Below are 23,005 nucleotides of genomic sequence, written 5' to 3'. Positions count from 1 at the left end.
GTTAAAACATAGAGAATTTAATAATAATTCATAGACAGAAACAAGGAAAAACAATTTTGACATATTAAAAGCGGAGCTTGGAAACTTGTTGCAGTCTCCATCAATGACAGAAACAAGAAACCAATTGCAAAAATACATATACCATCTCCTTGTCATAAAAGGGAAAGCCCTGCATTCGCCTAAGAGCATTGGTAGCGGAGCTAACATCCTCGAAAATAACCCAATCTTGACCTTTGTGTTTCAGCGTCTTCAATGCTAACACATCCAGTATCTTTCCGAATTGTGAGAACACAACGTGCAACGACTTCTTCAACTCTGCAATCATCACTCGAGAAAAAAAATGAAATCAAGGAAAAGAAAAGGATGTAAGCGTTTTTTAAGTTTGTCGTCGAGACCAGTTTGCACTTGATTTCCTGTCTGGGATGAACCATTTACCTTTGCCAAATCTTGGACCGTCTCAAGGACGGTGGGGCCGGCAGCCATCCCAAGACTAGCAGGAGCAGCAGCTTCTCCAGGGTTAATAAGCCCAGTAACCTTGGCAACTTTTTTGGCGAGACTGGAAGGATCTGCACCCTCCAATTTATCAAAAATCATACCATCCTGACAGAAACAATCAAATGGCCAACCTTATTTATCTTTCAAGAGTGTTTAAATAGAAAAATCGAATATTAACCAAACCTAGACTTCAAGCAAATTATCAAAGGGCGATATTAAAGGAAGAACATCCACACAATTGGATAGTCCAGCCTTATCAATATGAATATTTATTGCCTTTATTTAAGTTGGAAAAATGTGTTCCTGGGCAAGTTTAGTTAAATTCACTTCTCTACATTTTGAGGGAAATGATTGAATGAATCTAAAAAGAGAAAATCTTCATGTGTGTGTTCAGTGAAATACTCTTAGCCTAGGATTGTCAAATGCAATAACAAGCAGCTAATGATTATATTCTGCAAGAAAACAAGTAATCAAGTAATTGGATTGACTTAGCAACTAGCATTCAAACATATACATTCATGGATTAAATCAACTTCAGTGTGAATATATATATTCAATGGTCACTAGCTCTAAATATATGGAAAAACATAGTAAATACTGAACGTACCTGTGTCGACACATATACATAACCAACACCCACAACATGATCAATGAATAACCGTTAATTGACTTAATCAATGATCAAACAACAAGCTTATCAACAGATGAAGGTTAAAATGCTCGCTCGACCTCAAATCTTTAAGCTGTTCCCGCTGGTATATTTAGCCGCATGCCTAATGCTTTACTTCGATCGAAATTCAAGTCAGGGTTTACCTCGATAAGTGATAATGGTTTCCTACCTGAAAAAATGTTAAAGGGTTAGCACAGAGATCTTTCAATTCTTCCTTGGAAAAAATTAACCGAAGTTTATTGGTTAGTTATATTGTAGGTCAATTCTCTGTACCTATGTTACTAAGACCGTGTCCAACACATGTCAGACACATTTTCGGATATGGATATGAAGACAAAATAAACGAAAAACTCTTGGAAAAAATATGAACATGCACATACTCGTATCCAACACTCACACACGTGTCCAAGTTACATAGCTACGTACACATAGATATAGTGGTACCGAAAGCTATGCTGTTGGCACCCAACATTCGTCTTGAAATGCTCATTTTCAACATATGGATACGGAGATATGACCTCCAGGGATTCTCTAGAAAAACTTAGAAAAATCTAATCATATCAAGACCTAACACACGCTTACATCCTATTAATATATAAAAACCTAACCATTATCCCTATCTAACACTTGCACTCAAATCCTAATAATATAGACTGAACTGAAACTGGTGTGGAATTGATCAAACTCTAAACAAGAAAAAAATATGAATAAAAGAAGAGAGTTTGCAACACCTGAACCGGCCTATCTCCACTGTTAGTGACTCTGAGGCTTACTGCTCTCCTCCCGGAATTAAGTGTAATCGTCCCACCTTTTGGGATCACTTCATCGGGAACAGTTTTATCATCCATTTCGGGTTCCTCATTAGAAGGCACTGCATTATCAATATTTTTTTAGTTCCCACTGGGATACTTCATATTCACAAGCTGGACCAGTTCCAAGTTCTAACTAATCTGCATAATATACTAAATCTGCATTGTTGATTTTGACAGAAAAAAAGAGTTCACAATATGAGCCAAGAAAAATCTGGAACAATGGCTCTTCAGGCATGTATTGCTCCAATTCTTTATGTTTCTTAATGTGTCCATAACAACACTCATGTCCAACACATGAATGAGGATATGACCTCCAAATATATGAAAATTTTCAGGAAAAGTCTAACCATATCCGTGTCGAATATATACCCTTATCCTGCACTGACATGACATGATTAGTTTTTTTAAAGTCTTTACAAGTATTTGAATGATCCTTAGAGGTCAGATCTCCACAACAATGTTTGGGACCTGATTACTTCCACAAAAATGAAGATTAAAAAAACATAACACTTAGGATATAAAACATGAGAATTGCAAAAGGAAAAATCAATTCCATTTATGATTATTTAAAGCATAGTTACCTGAACAGAATCCAATAAATATGGCACCGATGAAAAAACCTGCCTCCTGTTTATACATCAATTGAAATTACTATTCGTTTCTACAAAATAATATATATATATATATCATGTGTTCAAAGCAAAACATTGTCGATGCTTATGTTACTCAGATATCGAAGCGAGTGTTGGATTCGGGTATGTGTCCCACACATGTATATTTAAGTCTTTCTAGTTTTTTCCATGTATTTGAAATGTCATTTTAGGATTGCATCTCCATATCCATGTCTCAGAATGTATCAGATAGTAGTATTGGACACCAATAGTTCAAGAGAAATGAAGAATCCAAGCAAACTGGTTGCATACCTTCCCAAAAGTTGTTTGCCAACGTCCATCAATTCAGCCACACTCTTGTCACCATCACGAACAAACTCGAGAATCTATGGTGGAAAAAACATATCAAAAGGGATGTGAACTTCGGATTTTCCTTAAACTTCTTTAAGAAAAAATCAAAAAGGGAAAACTGGTACACAGCAAATTACAGGCATGTGATTGACTTAGCTCTGAAAACCAATAACTCTATTTATGAACAATTTCGAACAAAATCCTAAATTATCTACTCCGCTTTACGAAGATGTATGGCTTTGGCTCTTCATTTTTTCTTGAAGTATATGTATTTGGGAAATATATCAGACACTTATCTGGATGTGTATAGAATATGATCCTCCAAAGATCCTAAAATACAAGAAAATATTAGAACAAATTGAACGTACACATGTTGCAAAAAAATCATAACTTGACACTCACATCTGTGTTTAAATAACATAGCTACTAAGAAACAATGAAATTGGATATCCTGAAGCATGAGAATACCAATTGCATAAAAACACACATAATTAAAAAAAATACACAAATAGACCCGTTCATGGAAAAACTCAACAGAATCGGGCAATAAATCATCAGGTTGGAAAAACTCGCATAATCAGCATACAATATCCACAAATTTCAATCATTCCTAGTATATCTAGACTCTTCAGTTTTCCTGAAGAACTTGTGTCCGACATCTATGTCAAACACATACCCGAACATGAGTATGAGGGCATGATATTTCATATATAAGAAAACACTTGGTTTGAACATACCCTTATCAAACATATACTAATACCTGTATCCAACACCCATCCCAAGTTCGGATAACAAATTAGGAATCAAATATATACCAGTATCCAACACTTATCCCAAGTCTGGATAACAAATTGACATTGCCATATATATACATTATACACAAAATCGCAGAGTGTAGGAATCACCTGAGTGGCAATGAGAGCAACGGCTTCAGTATAACTTGTGCCTAAGCCCATTAGTCAGGGCGCTTTTGGGCAAGGAACCCTGCATTATGAAGCTTAAAAAGGGAATAGAAGAGGAACCCTATGGTAGTGAGCGTTGGGAAAATCAATGGAGAGATGGGAAAAGACTTTGTCCATTTGCTTTGAAGCCTCACACCAAGAAGCCCAGAAGTGAAGGATAAGCGGTGCACCACTCTGGGTTCTTTCATAACCAAGAAATATGTCGAAAATAAAAACTGAAATATGAACGCCAGAAGCAAATATCTAAACTAAATCGAAGAAGAAGAAAATTTCAGCAGAACGAAGGGGAGGGGAGAAGGCTATTTTAGACAACGGGGACGGGAATGAGTAAATACCTAAGGGAGAGGAGGGATAAACATTCCCGGGAATGAAGTAAAAAAAATTCCTGTTTGTATTAATTTTTTCCTGGCACTTGGTAATATAGTCTATCCAAACATGGGTATATTCATCCGGGAAAACAACATTCCTCCCAGGAAATAAATATACCGTGAACCAAACGGGACCTTAAGTTTTCAGCTTTGCTTTTGCTTTTATTCTTTCCTTGTATACATTTTTGCTTTTAAGGATAAATTATAAATTCTACAATAAAAGTAAACTTGTTTGACGAATTTTATAATTTACTCTTACTTTAATTAATCAAGGTAAATGTTGAGATTCCAATCCACATCAAGCTGGATAATATAAATACCATTAATCATTCGATTAATTAATGTTATCAGTTATCGCAATACTTTATACTTTTATAATTCATTAATTAATTAACATGGGTTGATTCAAGTGATAAACAGTTTGATATTGTTTAAGCATTGTCTCAAGTTCAAGTCTTTGCAATATGCAGAAAATTTTTGTTATGAGACCCACCCTCCAAAACCATGTGTACGACTAGAATATGTTTTCAAAGTTGCAGCTCAAATCAAATTAAAGTATTAAATAAAATTCAAGAAGGATGAATCCCAATATATATATAAACACTACAAGTTAAATACGCTTTATTATTTGCTTTTGCAGATCGACAAAATTTTAGCCAAGTCGTGAAAGCTTAAAGGCACTTGTTTTGAGCCTTGTATTAAAATGCTAAAAAGGTTATCTTTGTCTGCCCAAGTGGAATTAAAGATGTTTTTTTTCCTTAACATTAAAGCAGCAAATGGTTAAAAGATCTCTTTAACAGTTAACAGCGTATCTGAAACCTGAAGCCCCAAGTTCAGAGATTAAAGAGAAAAGAAACTTTCTTGGGAAGATGATAAATCCTTTGTTATAATAATAAAAAGAAGTATTGTCGGCTAGTAATGTGTTTTTGACTAAAATTGATTTTTCATTGCAAAATAACAAATTCATGGATGAAAAAGCATGTGAAATTTAATGGTATCCGAGTCCCTTACCAACGCCAATGCAAATGAATCCATGTAAGTGGATTGGGGTGGTTCCCAGGGGCTATGATCCCAGTACCTTGCAGAAGAAGTTATACCGTAAAGTTATAAGCTACTCTCATTTCTTGTCTGCAAATTAAGCCGGTGGAGTTCAGTTCCGGTCTAGTTGAACACATGTAATGGTTTACGAGGGAAAACGGTGACGAACACCTCATTTTATGTAGATTAATTGATTATTTAAAAGGTGACGAACACATTGGGTTCTGAGTTTTGTATTTCCCTTGTGGGATTATTTTTCAGTTACCTTTTGACTCTAGAGGCAAAAGTTTGCATGTTTAGATAAAAGGAGAAGAAAAGAAAAAAAAAAACATGATTTTTATCTCTGACTGAAAATGTAGATTCCTTCAATAAAGAATAACCCTTGCTAATGGCCGAAATAATCATTGCTTCAGCCTTCTCAACATAATTGTGAAAAAGCAATGTTATAGCGAAAATATTTCAGAAAGGAAAAAAAATGATTAGATGATCATGTGAATCAAAGAAGTGCTACCACATAAATTTGAAGATCCCAAGTCACAGATGGAGTCATTTCAGGCTCAGGGGCTATACTGCAATCTGCAGAATTCATAATTACAAGGCTTGCTTCAAATTTGTTTTGATTCTTGTCCTATATGGATTAATTCATGACAACTGAGCCTAGTAGTAGTTCTTGTTGTACCTCGGTTGAAAGGTTCTCCGCACATCAATTCCGTATTAGAAGGTTTTTGGAAGACTTCAACCACTAAATCTTTTTCGCTTCGAACATTTTTAAAGATATAAAAAGAACGTCTTCAAAAAAACTGATTTCAAATGTTTAACATCTTTTGAGAGATCGTTTCTTCTTTGACATAATCTCTTTCTAACTTACGTGATTTATTGAAATCAAATTTATTATCACTTGATAATATTCACCTAGTTTACATCTACTGTTATTTATGATTATCCTATGTCTAACACTAGTTTCAAAAGCCATTATGATCTATATATATGAAACTATCTCATCTTCGTTTACTTCTCTGTTACTTCTTCGTGAAGACAAAAAATATTAACACTCGTCAATGACTTTCCTCACCACACCATATGCGACTCTTTACCCAAATCAAAAAGAACGAATTGCCAATAATTATCGTAACTTATTTGGTCTCATCAATAATTTTCAACATGTCAAATGCCACGAGTGACATACTCTTACAGCATTTATAGCATACATATACTATGTTCAAATTGGAAGCATGTGTAAATTATTTTATGTTTCATTTTTCTGGTAATACAGAACAGGAGAACGGAAAGACTCAAAATGTTTTAAGAACATGGAAGAAAGGCAACAATTTCAGAATGCTTTTGTTTCATCTAAACCAACCAGCAAAATACAATGGCATGTGTGGTTACATAGCAAGTGCAGCAGAATTAACAACGTTAAACCAAAGAAAACAACATATGGATCTCGAATTCAGTACAACCTCAGTAAGGTCCTGGCAATAGAATGTGCATGGCTTGCCCTGGTTTTGCCCGACCCGCCTCTCCGGCTGCCGTTCGGTGCCATGTAAAACCTTAACAGTCCATTGTCAATGTTATTTGCTGAATATCTTGAACTCCTGTTCCTTTCCCATACAAACTCATTTGTTTTCTTCCTGCTCTGCCCAGTTGGCTCGACATCACAGCTCTTCCTAGCACTGCTAAACAATCCTGCACCGAAACTGCTCGAATTCCTCCAGCTTACGCTGCTGTTGCTCCTCAATACCTTCGGATTAAACCCACCTCTCACATCTCCATTCCTATCCCCTCTAAACTCAGGCCAAGATTCCGAATACGACCTCTCCACGCCATTACCTCTACTATACCTATCTTCATCCTCATCTTTGTTAACACTCTTCCTGTGAATAAACCCCCAAATGCTCCAAGCTTTACTCCATCTCCGAGACTTCTTCGACGACTCTTTTTGTTCCCCGTTACCAATCACAGATGCATTGTCTCTTAAACCAATCTCAAAAGTGTCTGAATAATTATCTCTCAAAGAGTTTGAGTTTGAATCCCTATCCGGCATGACAAGTTTAGGTCCATGGAAGTAATCAACAGTTGCAGATGAAACATTTGTGTTCGAAACCGGCTTCATTTCATCCATCTCTGCTACTACAGCAGCTGCAGTCTTCCTACAAGAACTGGACCTATCAAGACTTTTTCTTCTCCGAGAATCGGAATAATAATCCCTAATCTGAGCCGACCCTCCGGGAAGCGATTCGTCCTCATTGATGGAATTCATAGCAGTTGGATCATCCTCCACGGGGATCTGAGTATCGGACCTGATAACATGGGGAACAGGAGCATTTTCCACAAGGGAAACCATTGTGGGCATCCTTGGAAACATTCTCCCAAGCATATATCCATCCCAGGAAGCTCTGGGTTCATCGAAAGAATACCTCGGATCATCAAATGACATCCTTGCTGCATCAAATGACATCCTTGCTGCATCAAGGGAAAACCTTGGATCTGTATCACAAGACCTTCTGCCGAACCCGTAATCGGCGATTTCCGACTGGGTTTCTCTGTATTGTCTCCCTAAGGGCTTCTCCACTGGCAATCTCACCGACCCACATCTACTCTTTTTAAGCTTCTGTTTCTGCCTCCATTTTTGTAATTTCTTGCTGAAAACTGAAGCGGCTGACCAGAAACTCCCGGCAATCTCTTTGAAATCTCGGCCAGAAGCCTTCTTCGTTTGCGAATCAAGATCTATATGGTCCTTCATGGGCTTTAGCTCCTCTTCTTGACATGGTTCCTCTTCGTATTCTTCCACAATTTCTTCAACTTTCTCTTCTATTAAATTCGCAGTAGGAGCGGTCACATTTGGTGGTTGTTCTTCTATGATCTCAATGTCCTCTTCTTCGCGATCGGTTTCACTCTTACTCTGGTCTTCTTCTTTGCTTTCAAAAACAGGGTCTTGAACAACACTCGAAGAAGAAGCCGAATTTCGAGGTTCCGCTTCAGCAAACCCAGAAAGCCTTCCGTTTGCGGTTGCTTCTTGATGAAAGAGTGACCAAAGCGTATTTCGAGCCCTAACGTCGCAAGATTTCCTCTGAGGCTCAAAAACCCCGGAGAAGCCCTCGTTTTTCGAGGCCGAGAACGATTTCGTTCGCCGGAGCTCGGGGAAAAACCCAGGTCTCGTACCACCTCCTCCAGAAGGCTTGAATATGGCTTTAAGTGCAGCGGTGGCGGTGGAAGTAGTGGCGGCGATGGGAGGTTTACGAGAAGAAGAAGCGGCAGCAGAAGATGAAGGCTCGAGAACAGCGAGGCGTTCGCAGAGGCATGAGGGACAAAAGCCAGTGAACTGCTCTCGAGGGTGGCGGTCACAGGAGGTGGAAGGACGGTGGGGCTGAGGCGGTGGTAGCCCAGGAAGTGGTGGCTCCACGTTGGGATTCATAACCGGTAGTAGTATGAGAAGAGCAGTCTGCTCATATTAGTAAGCTTCAGCGAAAGAAAAATAATAAAATTAAAATGTGAGGATAATTAGTTTCGATAAGCCTTCTCAAAAACTGTTTTGTTCCAACAGACAGTGAGAAGAAAGAAAGAGAAAAACAGAATGATGAAGCAACGGAAAATATAACAATTACAAAATAATTAAGGAAAATCACACAAATACATAAATATTATATAATACTAAAAGTATAAATATTTCTGATAAATAAAAGTGTTGATTCAAGTAACAAATAGTTTAATATTGTTTAAGTGTCTTAATTCGGAATCTTATGTATTACAATTTTTTTTGAGAAATTCACCTATAATCCGAATTAATCAAGACAAATTCTAATAACTTGAGAGAGTAATGAAAAAATTTTGTCTCATAAATATATAAAATCATTATTTATTGTTTTTATTAGTAAAGAAAATAAATTGAAAATTAAGTTTATGGAAAACGGTTATTATTTTAGAAGGGAAAAAACAGTGTTCTTATTTTTATAAAAAATAGTTCTAAACTATTCAAAAAGCTATAGTTCTAAAATTTTAATTTTTAATATTCTAATATAAATTTATTTTAAAATAAATATCAATTGACATCCAATCTCCCATGTGGCTCCGCCCATGCACACCAATGTATGACTTGTACATGGTGGTATCATTTACTCATAATAGGATTTATCATCTTTTTAAAAAGTTAATATATGAATATATAATTTTTTTTAATATTATTTACAGAAGTATTATTTAGTCACGTAGAATTAAAACGTGTTTTATCAATTGTGATTTAGAAAATATGTTTGGCAAAATGTATCTTTATCGTACATGATATATTAATTAGTAAATGTTATAAAAAATTGATTTACCTAAAATATATATTTGATCAAGCACTCTTTTTGGTGTGGGGGGGGGGGGGTAAAGAAACGACTAAAGCACTTCTCAAACTGCCATAGAAACCTGCAGGTCTTCTTCGAGCAAAGCAGCTACATCACCTGGCGCGACCTGGAACTTAAAACATCCATACGTATCCATTCCTGCCAACTTTACCATACCGTCCGCAACACATGTTGGAAGCTTACCTCCTTTGAAAAATAACTATTTTAATAAAAATTAAATTATGTCGTTGTTTGAACTATCATTCAAAACTTTAGAAGATCATAATTTTGTTAGATGTCCAGTTGAAAGAATTTTTAATTAAATTATTTATGTAACTTTTTTAGATCTTTGCACTGAGAAGATGTCTTATCACTATTTTCGTCACGAAGAAACTCATTGAAAATTCGGCTATTTTTTTAATCCTTAAAACAATTTTGTTCATCTCGTGGAAATTTTGAATTTATTTCATTCACAAATAAAAGATTATTAGCGTTTTTAACATTATTCCATTAATAAAATTATTTTTTGTGATTTTATGTATTGATATAACAATAATTTTATTTATTAATATGTATGTTTTTTTTAAATCGATCCTTATTCTTTATTAAATTTAATTAATATTATAATTAATATATATAACAACACATCTATTATGTTTTTTAATTTAATATTATAATTATATTCATCTTCCAGAAAAATTATTATTTAATTTAGAGTGACACATGATTAAAGGCAATTATAAACACTTTATAAATTGCTTCTTCTTTTTTTACAATAAGATGAATTAATATTAATTTGGGGTACCTAGGGCTTTGGATTTTCAAAGATTCCTGTGGAAAAAGAAAAAGAAAAAAGCAAAAGCAAACCCACGCCGTCACTAGAGGGAGAGATCTTCTCCATCACAGTTCGCTATCCTGCTTTGCCTCTCTCTCTCTCTCTCAAAAAAAATAAATATTTTTTAATTTTTTAAATTAATCATTGATTTTTAAATCTATTAATCTATTAATTCATATAAAAAATTATAGAGACAAGGGTAGTCTTTCTAACTTAATTTGTTATATTTGTAAATACTAGATTCAAATATCTGATTTTACTTAATAAATCTAGTACTTCAATCTACTAGATCAAATGATCGTGGATAATAATTTATTAATTTAAATGGTGTTGTGTGTCCCCAAATAAGTTAAAATGGTTTTCACATTTGGATTTATTTATTTATTTATGATATGCAGATTCAGACATTGTCTAACTCAAAATCTCTCCTATCAGTATCGGACTCTGCTCTGCATCCTCACCACCAACTTTCTCTAACCAAAACCCTTCTCTTTACCTTTTTTTTCCTGCCTTGGTTTATTTCCTATACTAGTGCTATATTACCTAAGGTGACGTCGTTTCTTTCTTTTTCTTATATTTTTTTTTAGAAAATGAATTGCTTTTTTTAATAATAATAAAATGATAGATTTGCATATTACATACCAATACAGCATCTGCATGCATGCCCTGCTCGACTGTTCCTTTCTCATAAAATATGGAAACTTGCTTCTCCTTTCTCTTTCATTAACAAAACTACATGTAGTATTTATTTTCCTTCATTAGACTAAAAAGTTTAAATTCATCACTATAAAATACTTTTTCCTGTTATTGAGAATCATATTGATATTCTTTAATATTTTTTTAGAGGTTTAAGAATCGTTTTTTTACGTCTGTAGTAGACTCAATTTATCATTTCGTCCTTATCGTTTTTTCTTATCAATTTAACCTTTAAAGTTGTTTAATTGTATCATTTTATACCATATCCTTAATTTAAAATCCAAATTGATAAACCTAAACTATAACCTCATAAACTTTAAACCCTAAACCTTAATCTTTAACTTAAAACATTTAATTTAGGGTTATAAGTGAGTGGTAGGATATAGAATGATGCAATTGAGCATCTCAAGAGTTAAACTGATACGAAAATACGATATGTGTGAAAATGATAAATTGAGTCTACTATAAGGGCATAAATGACAATTTTACCTTTTTTTAAATAATCTGAGATTATTACAAAATATTTCTTTATTAATTTATAGCACACCCCGCGCAAACATAATTGTTCGAATTCAAAACCTCCGAAAATAACATCAATTATTTTTATCTTTGAGATCACTCAATAAAATTCTTTAATAATAAAGATATATTGTATCTGTCATATGAAATTCTATCAAAACATCGCGAGATTTATAAAATTAAAAAATATTTTTGAGAGATGTCTTATGCACAAACACGAGCATATTTATATATGAGATAGATCGTGGTATCTAAGATGACGGCACATTCAGATATATATTTTGGGACCAAGTAAAAAAATGGGATTAAAATACACATTGTCATTGTATTTATTTAATACTATATAAATATTTATTTTATAATATAAAAATAAAATTAATTATAAACTAAATAAATTTTAAATTAAATCAAATAATTATGAGAGTAAGTAAATAAAGCTGCAAATATTTATTTTGTAAAAGACAATGAGAGAGGCAGACGACACGTGTCCGCGTAGGGATCGCATAGAACGTGCAGCGTATGGGATGAGAGACAACGTAGAAATTAAAGAGTAGAGAAAATTTATGATTTTGGAGAAATAAGATAGATTTGGGTAGCGCGTGAGACGGACGTTTCAATCCCTCAAAGCCCAAAAGGGCCCACGCGAGTAGGGCCACTATTGTGCTCCATGTCTCATGATATCAGATATCACCATCCCATTAAATTATGGTGTTAAAAAATATACGAATCAGGCGATTCAAAAATTTATTATTATTCAAGGTTATAGATTCTAACATCACATGTGTAAATACATGAATATGAATTGTAAAATATTTTAGAATTATTAAATAAATAATACATTATATTCATCTCAAATTTATCAAAAAAAAAAATTTAGGTCGTCAACTTTTTAATCCTTTTAAAAATTAATTTTCTAAAAAAATCGAAAATTATGAGTCGAGTATTTGAGCCTTTTAAGTTACACGCGTCAAATGACTATCCAGTTCAGTTGGTAGAGCACAATGTTCTTAACCTTGAGGTCGTGGGATCAAGTTCCATGGAGGGTATTTCATAATTCGGAGGTCTCTTACGGAAGTTGCTCTCAACCTGGTGTTGGAGGTAGCCTATTATCTTACCTCCCATTACCCCATATATATGGAAAAAAGGAACACCAATTTAAGTTACACGCGTCAAGGTCGAACACTAGTCAAAATATTAGTTTGAGTCGAGTACTCAAAAACTTAATTCTTTAATTTGGTTTTTAATTAAATATTTAGATTAAATTATTTTATATTTAACTATTCACTATATTAGCACAAACCAAATGATAAAGGAATTTGTTATCTCTTAATATCTTGAGTTCGCGCATCACGTATGTACACTTACATATGAATATTTAAACATATATTACTTTATATTTATTCATATTTATAACAAAAACATTTAATTTATATTAAGATTAAATATTTAATTTAGTTTATTTAAATAGGTACATGTAATTAATCAATTTGTTCTTGCTTAAATCGATAATTAAATCAAATTAACCACCTAAATCAAATAAATTAAATTAATCATGTGTGTGTATATATATATTATTTAATAAAACATTTACCTCTATGTACATTCACGAGTTGAGACACATATTATATTTTTCTTAGTATTCAAAATAGCAGGTTCTCGCATCTTTGAATACTCGAAAATACATGTACATCACATGATTATAAATACTCATGTATTGAAATGATTGAAAGCTATAATTTGAATATTTTTTAATCTCCAATGTCTTAATTATTTTCAGGGTAGAATACACAAGTGGTTACTTTTATTTTTAATTTATCTTATTTTGATCATCGATTTTAAGAAAGTAACAATTTGATTACTTAGGTTATCGATTTGACTTATTTTGGTCACTAAGTTGTTAACTTCAGTTAATTTGATGATTTCACACTAAAAAAATATTTTTACAATTAGACCCCTGAATTTTCAAAAATTCATTATTTTACCATCTTCAGAAAACATAAAAAAATCTAGTTCTTAAAAGATTTGTCTTCTCTAACTCAAACACTAATCCTCGACTTTTTTCTCGTCGTCACCTTTAATTTTTGTGTGTGTTATCTCTGATAGAGAAACTTCGAGGACGTTGATGCTATTTCAACAATCACCACTCTAACCACCAACTTGCCAAACACACAAGCGCTCCAAATAATAAAAGTCGCTAGTTTTATTGAGATTATGACCCAAAAGGCTAAAAAGGCATGATACTTCTTTACAAGCTTCTTGATCAACTTTTTGTTCTTGGTTCCGCTTATTCAGTGCTTCTACATCCATATAATCCTCATTGCGTAGTCTAAATGACAATTATGATATGAAATGATATGTGACATCAAAACGACATCATTTAAAAAAATCAAATTTACTTCATTTTAATTTCTTGTAAAAATTAATTTGTACTATTTTTCTTCATTTTTATCTCCTTTCTTCTTTCGTCTTCTTTTTTATTCCTATCTTTTTTTCTTTGATTGCCCAAATTTTAGCTATCAGTTGTCTCGATCGACCACCATGTTGGTCTCACCTATCATTGTCTTAGGCACCAAAAGAAAGCTATCGCTTTTTCTTTCTCTTTGTGGGTCAAAGTTCCCTAAAATGGAACAAAACCCTTGCATTGTCATCTTATCTTTGTGCTCCAGTCGCTTCCTCCAATCAATGATGGTCCAAAAATAATTTTTTCTTTGCTTTATAATACACAATTTAATCTTTAAAGTTTAAAGAAATAAGTCTAAAAAATCTAAAAAAATCCAGCCAAAAACCAAATCTAAACTACTCAATCCCCTACTGCTGACCATCTGATGGGTCCATACCCTAACTATGTTATTCTATGTGATATCCTATGATACGTAGCCGTTTGGATTCGTGATCGAGGTCTTGAGCTTCAAGATTCCAATGAGCTAAAGATGATGAGCATCTCTCCCCCTTTTGCTTCTTCTTATCTCTTATTTCCCCACTTGTTTTATGTTTTTACTTTTCTTTTTAATTTTCTACAAGTTTGATTTCTAATTCGTTTGAAGGTCACCGATGTCTCAAATAAAAGTTATTGGATGTTTCGAACAAATGCACATTGGTGAGACGATGGTGATCGTTGGTTGATAAATATGGTTTAATGATAGTGAATAGAAGGTTCAATTGAGATTTTGTATAGATTTTGGGGTTAGGATAAGATTTGGTTCGGGTAACGAGTTGTGTTGAGCATTTGATTGTGATGTTGTCCATGATTTTGGAAAAGTTTAGGTTGAATGATGATGAGGGTGAACAATCATATGGTTAGGGAAGTGATTGATGATGTTGATGACGGTTCAATGATGGTGACATAAGGTGATATGATATAAAAGTTAAACAAAAATGATAACGATTTTGGGTACAGATGGATATGTCAATGGACTCAATTCTCTTTGGGATTTAAATGAAACATAGGTCAAGTTTGAACTCATTAAATCAAATCAGGATGATTAAAAAATTAATAAAAGAAAAAGCTATGTCAGCAAAAAGAGAGATAACTGTTGAATGAATAAAACAAGAGTATTTTGAAAGGTTATTGACAAAGTTGTGAATTTTTAAAGTTTAATGATAAAAATAGGAATGAGAAAAAGTTAAGGGTTAATTTGTGTAGTTTACCCAATATATTAAGAGGAGAGTGTGAGTGATTGTGGGTCCGTAGCCAACGTACAAGGGAGTGTATGTTTGTTTCTTTTTTAATTGAACGAGGAATAAAGGGATCCCGTGTCCTTTCCACCTTTACTTTCCCTTTCTTTTATTCTAATGGATGGAAAGATTTAAGGGTAAACTATACGTTTAATACTTAATTTTTTATTTTATTTTAGTGTTTATTTTTTTCTTTTAAAATCATACTTATGTTTAGTTTAGGTTTTAATTTAATATTCATCGTTAAAAAATTCATAAAATTGTTGATGTATTTTTTCAATTTTTTTATGATGAATTGACATCATCTTGTGGTGACACGTTAATATCACCGTAAAATTTTTAATGACGGAGTACCAAAATAAAATTTAAACTAAATATTGAGTACGATTTAAAAAAAATAAAGTGTGAGATACCAAAACAATAATTTAGATACTAAACATATTGTTTACCCTAAATTTAATTAAGGCTTTGTGTTTCTTGGCACAGATTAATTGCAATTGTCGGATACATCAGCTGTGATTTTCCGCGAGTTTAATCTTATTTTTAATAAATTTTTAAATACTAAATTAATAGCTATTAAAATTATTTTTTTATAAATAAAAACCTCCACATTTAATTGATAAAAGGAGAAAAAAAAAGATTTGGGACAAAAATTCCAACAGTGTAGGCCCAGGCTTACATGATACCAAATTGTTCCACTAAGGGAACATTTACCTTTAAAATTAAGCTTTTTCTATGTCAATTTTCAGTCCAACTTACTTTATCAGTTCCCACCAAACCTCTTACATACCCAATGCTATTTTTTTTGTTATTTCAACTTCAAAAACATATGTATTTTTTTAATTAATCACTAATACATATATTTAATTTATTGATCGATTAATATAAATTAGGTACTATAGAAGTGAGGGTGACCCTCCCAATCCAATTTATTTTATTCGTAAACGTCATGCTTCAAACTCTTGAATTTACTTAAAATATCAATTATTCCCAAAATATATGTATTTGACACCACTATCTTTCAAACATTTAACATAATTATTTTAACATTATATGCCATGCATCATGCATGTATCTGTCCAATCAGTCAATATATATATACATAATATGGAGGAGTTGACGTGCTTGTTTAAAAATTAGTATAATTATATATTTAGTTCTCAATATTTATATATTTTATTAGATTGGTTATAATTTTAATTTAATTGACCAAATTAATATAATATATATATTAAAGATTAAATTTATAATTATATTAATTTTTAACATCCACATCTAGAATCGACTCAAAAATTTTGAAATTCTGAACAAAAACTAAAAAATAGATTATAAAATAAAGTATATTCTATTACTTAAAAATTAATTTAATATTTTATTAATAAATTATAGAAACATAAATAAATTTTATTAAATATATTATTTTTATTATTTTATTAAAAATACATTAAATAAAATTAAAATAATAAATAATAATCACTAACTTACAATGTTGTCAATCATATTTTTTATGAAAATTTAAAATAGAGCCCTATACGACATCCCAACTCCTCCATTAAATAAATAAATGGATGTCCCTTTTTTCTCATATATATAGGGTAAGGGGAGGTAAGATAGTAGGTTACCCCCAACACCAGGTTGAGAGCAGCTTCCGTAAGAGACCTCCAAATTATGAAATGTCCTCCGTGAACGGTTAATAGTTTGGTTAACAATACTTTAATAATTAAGTGATTTATTGAGAAAATTAAAAGATTCATAGTCAACATAAAATATGTCCATAAGAAAGGGTGTAATTATATATATAATCCACTTGAACAATGTATTTTTTTTTGTTTTACACATTTTCAGAACCGTTCGATGAGTAAAATATAAAATATTGAGATTTAGAGTGAGAAATGAGAAGATACACACCGAAAAAAAAGTTAATCTCAACCTTATATTTCTACTTATCTAATGATCCTGTGTAAAATAAAAAAAAATTACACTATTTAAGTGGATCCTATCAAATGGCGAATATATATGTTAGTTATTCATTTTACTGATGGTGCTCATCATGAAATTCTATTTGTTCCTGCCCTATTCAAAAAAGTTCTATTATTAATTCTTATATGTCTAAATTTGAAAAATATTTCACCATTCTTCACTGTTGATCCTATTATATATATATATATAACATTTGAGGGTGAAAACTACTGAACTTGGAGTGGATCAAACAAAGTATAAACACAAAGCTAAAAGTTAAGCTGCATGTTTCTTCTCTCGTGTCACTGTTGACATGGAAAGCAGTTGAGGCATGCCAACAAAGCTTAGGGAGTTTTGGGGACAATCTTTTCAATGTTTTTTTCGCTGTTTTTTAGTGAACAACTGAAGATTCTGTGGTCAGATTTCAGATTTATATCAGTTGTGTTCTTCTCTCATTTTTTACAGTGAGAATGAGAATGAACCCTGTTTTTTTTACGGTGAGATGAAAAGAATGCCACTCGTTTAGCTTTTAATAAAGAGAGAGAGGGAGGAGTGAAGGAATCCCATTGTGAGTTTGGCATGTTATGTTAGTAAAGCAAGACAAAAAAGGTATATTATAGGGCCAAGGGGACAAGCATTGGATTCAAGACTCTCCAAACTATATAATATATAAATATTTTGTAGGAAGGCATGCCCTTTCTTGGGGATTCACACATATATTCCAAACAGATCTTTGATTTTGCAGTGTTATATAACAAAATGATAAGAGAGCTGAGCATTGGACTGGCATGATTTGATATTTACAATAAGATTAAAGAGCTTTTCACCACCCATTTGTTGTTTATGTATGTATAAGTAATGCATGTAACTCATCAGTATAATATAAATGCTTTTGAAAGGTGGGAAAGGGGTAGGGAAAAGGCAAAGATGGTTTTTTTACCTTACATATTTTTTTAAAATTTTCACAACCCCTTTTCTCTTTAATGTTAAAGACTTAAAGTTGACACTTGTAGAGGCGAAAGATTATGTGGGAAATTAAATTCAATTGAATAAAATAAAATAATTAATCTAATATACGATAGATTTATTGCGTATAAATTTAAATTTAAAAATGTTTAAATTTGAAAAAGAAACTTAAACCTAACACTAATCTTAATCCGATATCGTTTTTTTTAATGAAGAGAAGAAATAGCAGTAAAAATAGTCCAGCATCACAGCATGACTTGCGCCAACAGGTGACTCGGCTTGCAGCAGCGTCTCAATCTCTTCCGGATGAGAAGTAAAAGTTCGAAGATCAACGGAAGAAACTGCAACCGCTGAATAATTGCAACAATGTGTGGAACCAAAAGAGAGACATGTGTGGAACAATACAGTCTGCAAACACAAGTTCCATGCAAAGCATAATCCTTCCAACACTCAAAGCTCTGCATCGAATACCGAACAACTCCGTATAGTTTTCGTGAAATCCCCAATCCATGCACCAGTGGTATCTCGCATAAACCCGCCGCGAGTTGTAAGACGTGATATAGTTCTACGAGCACTATCTGTATAATCCGCTCGAAATCTACTATCATTGGTTGAATATTGAATGTTGTTATTGCCTTTGGCATTTCTTAATTTCAATTCTGGGTACTCTTTTCCCCTTCCGATATGGTGGTTAAACTTTAGTTTAATTGAGTTATGAGGGGTTTTAACAAGGCCCTATTTACCTTTCAAAAAAGTCATTGGTCAGATGAATTGTGAGATTCGATGGGATCCCCGCCGCCGGATGGTATAATCCGGTATCAAATTTAATATCTAATTTTTGAGTTCTTCATCCTTGTTATTATATTTTAATGACATTTTTCGGACTTGCTAGTCTTGAAATATAAATTTACATAGTACAATTTAATTCCTAATTTAGATAGTTAAACTAAAAAAACCATACATATAATATAAGAAGATGGCAGAAAAAATAGTAAAAAAAATACTGATGGTTTACAATGATCTTATGTCTCTCATACCAACATCATTGTGTCCCCAGTCATTAACTACACTATTGGATCAGTAGAGCAAATTTCTGAATCTCAAACGCAGAAATCCAAAAGCTGAAAGTCCTGTTTTCGTGTTGGGAAATGGCTACTTCAAAAATAACTCGATATATCATCGGTACAGGGGGAACAAAAAAAGAAAAAGAACAATACACTGATTCATTGGTTAACCTAATTCTAATCCTCTTGATCTGAACAACTATAAGAGAATAGTTTCGGACCTGAATGCGGCCGAACTATTCGACTAATCGTACCACCCTGGATCGTACAACTCATCAGCATAGCACACACTACAGCACTAACTTTAAAGACAGGAAAAAGGAGAGAAAGAGCTAATTACATGATGCACCTAATTCTTAAGTTGCAACCAAAAGAAACTTGGTCACCTGCACACCCAAGCCTCCGTGCACCAGCCAGAATGCTTATCCGTCACTTGCGTCGAGCTGCAATTGAACGCATGCGTGCCTTGCTGTCCATCCTTATTCATCAGCATACATGGGCAACCGAATAATCTCGTTTCCTCCGTGATGTTATCCCTTATACTTCGTGTAAACACCATTTTTTGTCCACCCTGTCATCAGCCCATGCTCCACTCACCAGCACAATACCTTGCTGTTCCCCACTCAAGTGCCTGCCCATACCCTGCTGTTCCTTCACTATCACAACATCAAATGCTGCCCATGCCGTGCAGCTTTCCCATGCTCCACTTTTGTTTTTATTTCTCTATGTGAGGGTATATAACCCGAATTCAGTGTAACAGGGGGGGAGATTCGAAAAAACGTAAGAGAGGCCCTCGATTCGAACTGAAAAATAGATTGTAGGGAATTTTCTTCCCTGTTTTTCTCAAGAAATCAATACACATGAAAAATTTTCAGATTCATAAACAATATTTTCTCAAAGGTATTTTCATTTTTTTCTTACATGCATGATTAGTTTTGAAATTAGAATAGGGAGTTCGGTTTACCTGGTTGTCGGTGAGCTCGTCGGAATAACAAGGTTGCCGGGAAGGAGGTCGTCGGAATAACAAGGTCGCCGGGAAGGAGGTCGTCGTTTGCCGGAGTTGAGCTTGAATGGTCGGTAGTTTGGCCTTTGTTTCCTGGTCAGTATTGCGTGAAGAAAGGGGAGGGAGCCAACTGTTTGGGGTTTTCACTGAAATAACAAGCAAATTGCTTTAAAATGATTTTTGGGTTAATATCACTATGGCCCCTCCATTTCTTATCATCCTTTACCTTGATTAGAGATGGCAGCATGACCCAAACTCGACGGGAAAATCCGAAATCCGATTAAGTTCGGGTAGGTTCAGGGATTTTTTCAGGTCGGGTTCGGGGCAAGGTATCCCGCCCCGACCCACCCCGATTATATATATATATATAATATTTTATATTTTTTATATTAATTATATATAAAATATTTTTGGGTTCGGTTTAGGTATAATATTTCGGGTCGGGTTTGGGGACGGGGCAAAAAAATCCCCGACGGGACTCCCTGATAAAAAACCCGTCGGGGATCGGGTCGGGGTCGACGATGGGGATTCATTTTGGGTTCGGGTTCGGGTTCGTTGTTCCTAACATTGATCGCTTAAGGTATTGAGTTATTCACGTTGAAGCCCTTTAACATTTAGTGAGTTATTGTAAATTGGTCACTAAATATTTGAGTAAAATTGCGTTTAAAAACCTCTAATGTTGCCGTGTTTTTATTCCAGTCCCTAAAGCTCTATGTTTGATATATTTCATTTTTAGCACTTAAGTTTCGTTATTTATAATTTAGTCACTAATATTCCATATTTTATGTTTTATTTATTTATGATGTGGGTACATTAATTTTTGTTATTTTTATTTTAGCCACTGATTTGTTAATACTCTAACACTTCATTCAAACTAGCATCCTAACTTTTTATTTTATTTGTTCATACTAACTTGTTAATTTTTATTTTACTTGTTATTATTAAGTTATAACCTTTTATTTTATTGCACAACTAACCTACTAACTTTTAGATTTATGCAATTTATTTTTGTTTATTTATTTATTTTTCAACACTTAATTTCAGTATTTTACTTTTCTGTCTTTTAACTTTCTAACATTTTATTTCAGTCCTCTTTTATTTCCAGCATTTAGTTTTCAATATTTACATTTTGGCATCTTAACTTATTATTTCATTTTATTTTAGTCATAGATCTTGTTTGTGGTGTATTTACATTTTTGTTTCGGTCTTATTTATTTATCCTCTGGTTGGTATGCTGTTTTTGATCTCAATGGATAATTTAGAAAGCTTGCATATTGATCCCTTATTTATGTGCATATTTAAATAATTATTAACACCCTCTTTTATAAATCATCATTGTCTTTTAAATATGTAAATGGGAAAATGTTTATTGTGAGAGAAATCTATGAAGACATCTCCAACTAAAGGGAAGGTATCTTTTCGATGATTTTTCGTATAAATGTTTGTTTGTATTCGATAATTCTTTTTGTTCTACGTTTATTTATTTTGATTAATTTTTAACTCTTTTCAATTTTATTTTATTTCATTTTTTTTGTTTTATTTTACTTTGTCAAAAATTGTGAAATAATGTTTTTTATGAGAGGAATCTATGAAAAGTCTCCTAACTATAAAGTAAGTGTGTTTTCAAAGATTGTTCACATTTTAAATAAATTCGAATGAATAAAAGATCATAATTTAAATACATTTCGAAGTTTGTAATTCCCAATATTTAAACATTGTATAATCGTTTAGGTACCAAAATTTGGCGTTTTAGGGGTGCTCACCCTTCCCCACACGTAACCGATTCCCGAACTCTTAAAAATGAATTTTTGGTAAAATGCATACCATTTTGTTGTCTTTTAATGATTTTTCTAAACTCATTAAAATGATGTTTAAGATTTCCAATCTACCTAACTTAAAGGTTGGTGGCGACTCCAATATCAAATTGTTTTCAAATCGAATTTCATCGTTTTCCCCCAAAACTAAATTTTTAAAGTCTAACGGATCCCCACGGGAAACGTTATGACAGCTTGGTGACTCCGTTGGGAACCTCGAGAGTCAGGCCATGAACGATTATACATTGTTTCATATTTGGGAATTACAAACTTAAATTGTATTTGATCTATGATCCTTTTATTTATTTTGAATTTCAACATTACATGCATTATTTTTATTTTTAACTAATTGATTTTTGATTTTAAGTGATCCTCATATTTGAACAGATTTTGGGACTTGTGAAAGAATTGTTTTTGGTCATATTTTAAAGGTTTGTGAGTTTCTCCTCACATACGACACATGCATTTACATACCATAAGCTCACTTACGAGCTTTGTCCCTTTTAAGTTGAGGTGAAAGCTTTGCCTACGTGAGATAATTTATTTCTCCATACGGGTTTTAGCAAGTAACCTTTGGGGTTTATATACCTTATGTTTACGTGAGATAAATTGTTTCTCCGCATGGACATAAGAGAATGTATCCTCTCGAATTGAACTCGATCCGCTTGAGCCTGTAATGGGTTAGGATTGAGGGTTTGACAACCTAAGGAGGCACCAACAAGGACAATTCAAGTTCCTTTTTCTCATAGTGCCGAAACCATGCATATAGTAAGCCCTACGAACTCACCCCGATAAAATTCATTCAGAACCTCTGTCCGTCAGATGATACCCAAATTAAGTGT

At 33.1% G+C, this 23,005-nt stretch overlaps 2 protein-coding genes and 1 long non-coding RNA gene across 3 annotated transcripts; all 3 read right to left on the bottom strand.

Moving 5' to 3' along the window:
* Positions 1-4: 4 nt before the first annotated feature.
* Positions 5-1,388, bottom strand: LOC120217136. The gene is made up of 2 exons (XR_005525126.1): positions 1,103-1,388; positions 5-600 (listed from the first exon to the last, which is right to left on the bottom strand). It is a non-coding gene; the product is annotated as an uncharacterized LOC120217136 (long non-coding RNA).
* A 512-nt stretch (positions 1,389-1,900) lies between these two features.
* On the bottom strand, positions 1,901-3,905 carry LOC120217125 (urease-like). The gene is made up of 4 exons (XM_039214339.1): positions 3,845-3,905; positions 2,901-2,974; positions 2,559-2,604; positions 1,901-2,036 (listed from the first exon to the last, which is right to left on the bottom strand). Exons 1-4 carry the CDS (start codon positions 3,893-3,895, stop codon positions 1,983-1,985), a joined length of 225 nt encoding a protein of 74 aa, XP_039070270.1. The 5' UTR covers positions 3,896-3,905; the 3' UTR covers positions 1,901-1,982.
* Positions 3,906-6,623: 2,718 nt separating this feature from the next.
* Positions 6,624-8,825, bottom strand: LOC120217196 (protein OCTOPUS-like). Its single transcript, XM_039214400.1, has one exon. It carries the CDS (start codon positions 8,720-8,722, stop codon positions 6,758-6,760), a length of 1,965 nt encoding a protein of 654 aa, XP_039070331.1. The 5' UTR covers positions 8,723-8,825; the 3' UTR covers positions 6,624-6,757.
* Between the last annotated feature and the right edge of the window lie 14,180 nt (positions 8,826-23,005).

This window comes from Hibiscus syriacus, unplaced genomic scaffold, assembly GCF_006381635.1.
Source record: "Hibiscus syriacus cultivar Baekdansim isolate YM2019G1 unplaced genomic scaffold, ASM638163v2 tig00000767_pilon, whole genome shotgun sequence".
In the NCBI taxonomy this organism is placed as follows: Eukaryota; Viridiplantae; Streptophyta; class Magnoliopsida; order Malvales; family Malvaceae; genus Hibiscus; species Hibiscus syriacus.
This window is presented reverse-complemented; position numbering and strand designations above follow the sequence as displayed.

What these genes read in the sequence shown, in the direction of transcription:
- LOC120217125 (XM_039214339.1), bottom strand. Translation starts at nt 3,895, where the DNA reads ATGGGCTTAGGCACAAGTTATACTGAAGCCGTTGCTCTCATTGCCACT. An exon ending in GGCAAACAACTTTTGGGAAG is followed by an intron (nt 2,605 to 2,900) that starts GTATGCAACCAG and finishes ATGTATAAACAG; the next exon opens with GAGGCAGGTTTTTTCATCGG. An exon ending in ATTTATTGGATTCTGTTCAG is followed by an intron (nt 2,037 to 2,558) that starts GTAACTATGCTT and finishes TTGATAATGCAG; the next exon opens with TGCCTTCTAATGAGGAACCC.
- LOC120217196 (XM_039214400.1), bottom strand. Translation starts at nt 8,722, where the DNA reads ATGAATCCCAACGTGGAGCCACCACTTCCTGGGCTACCACCGCCTCAG.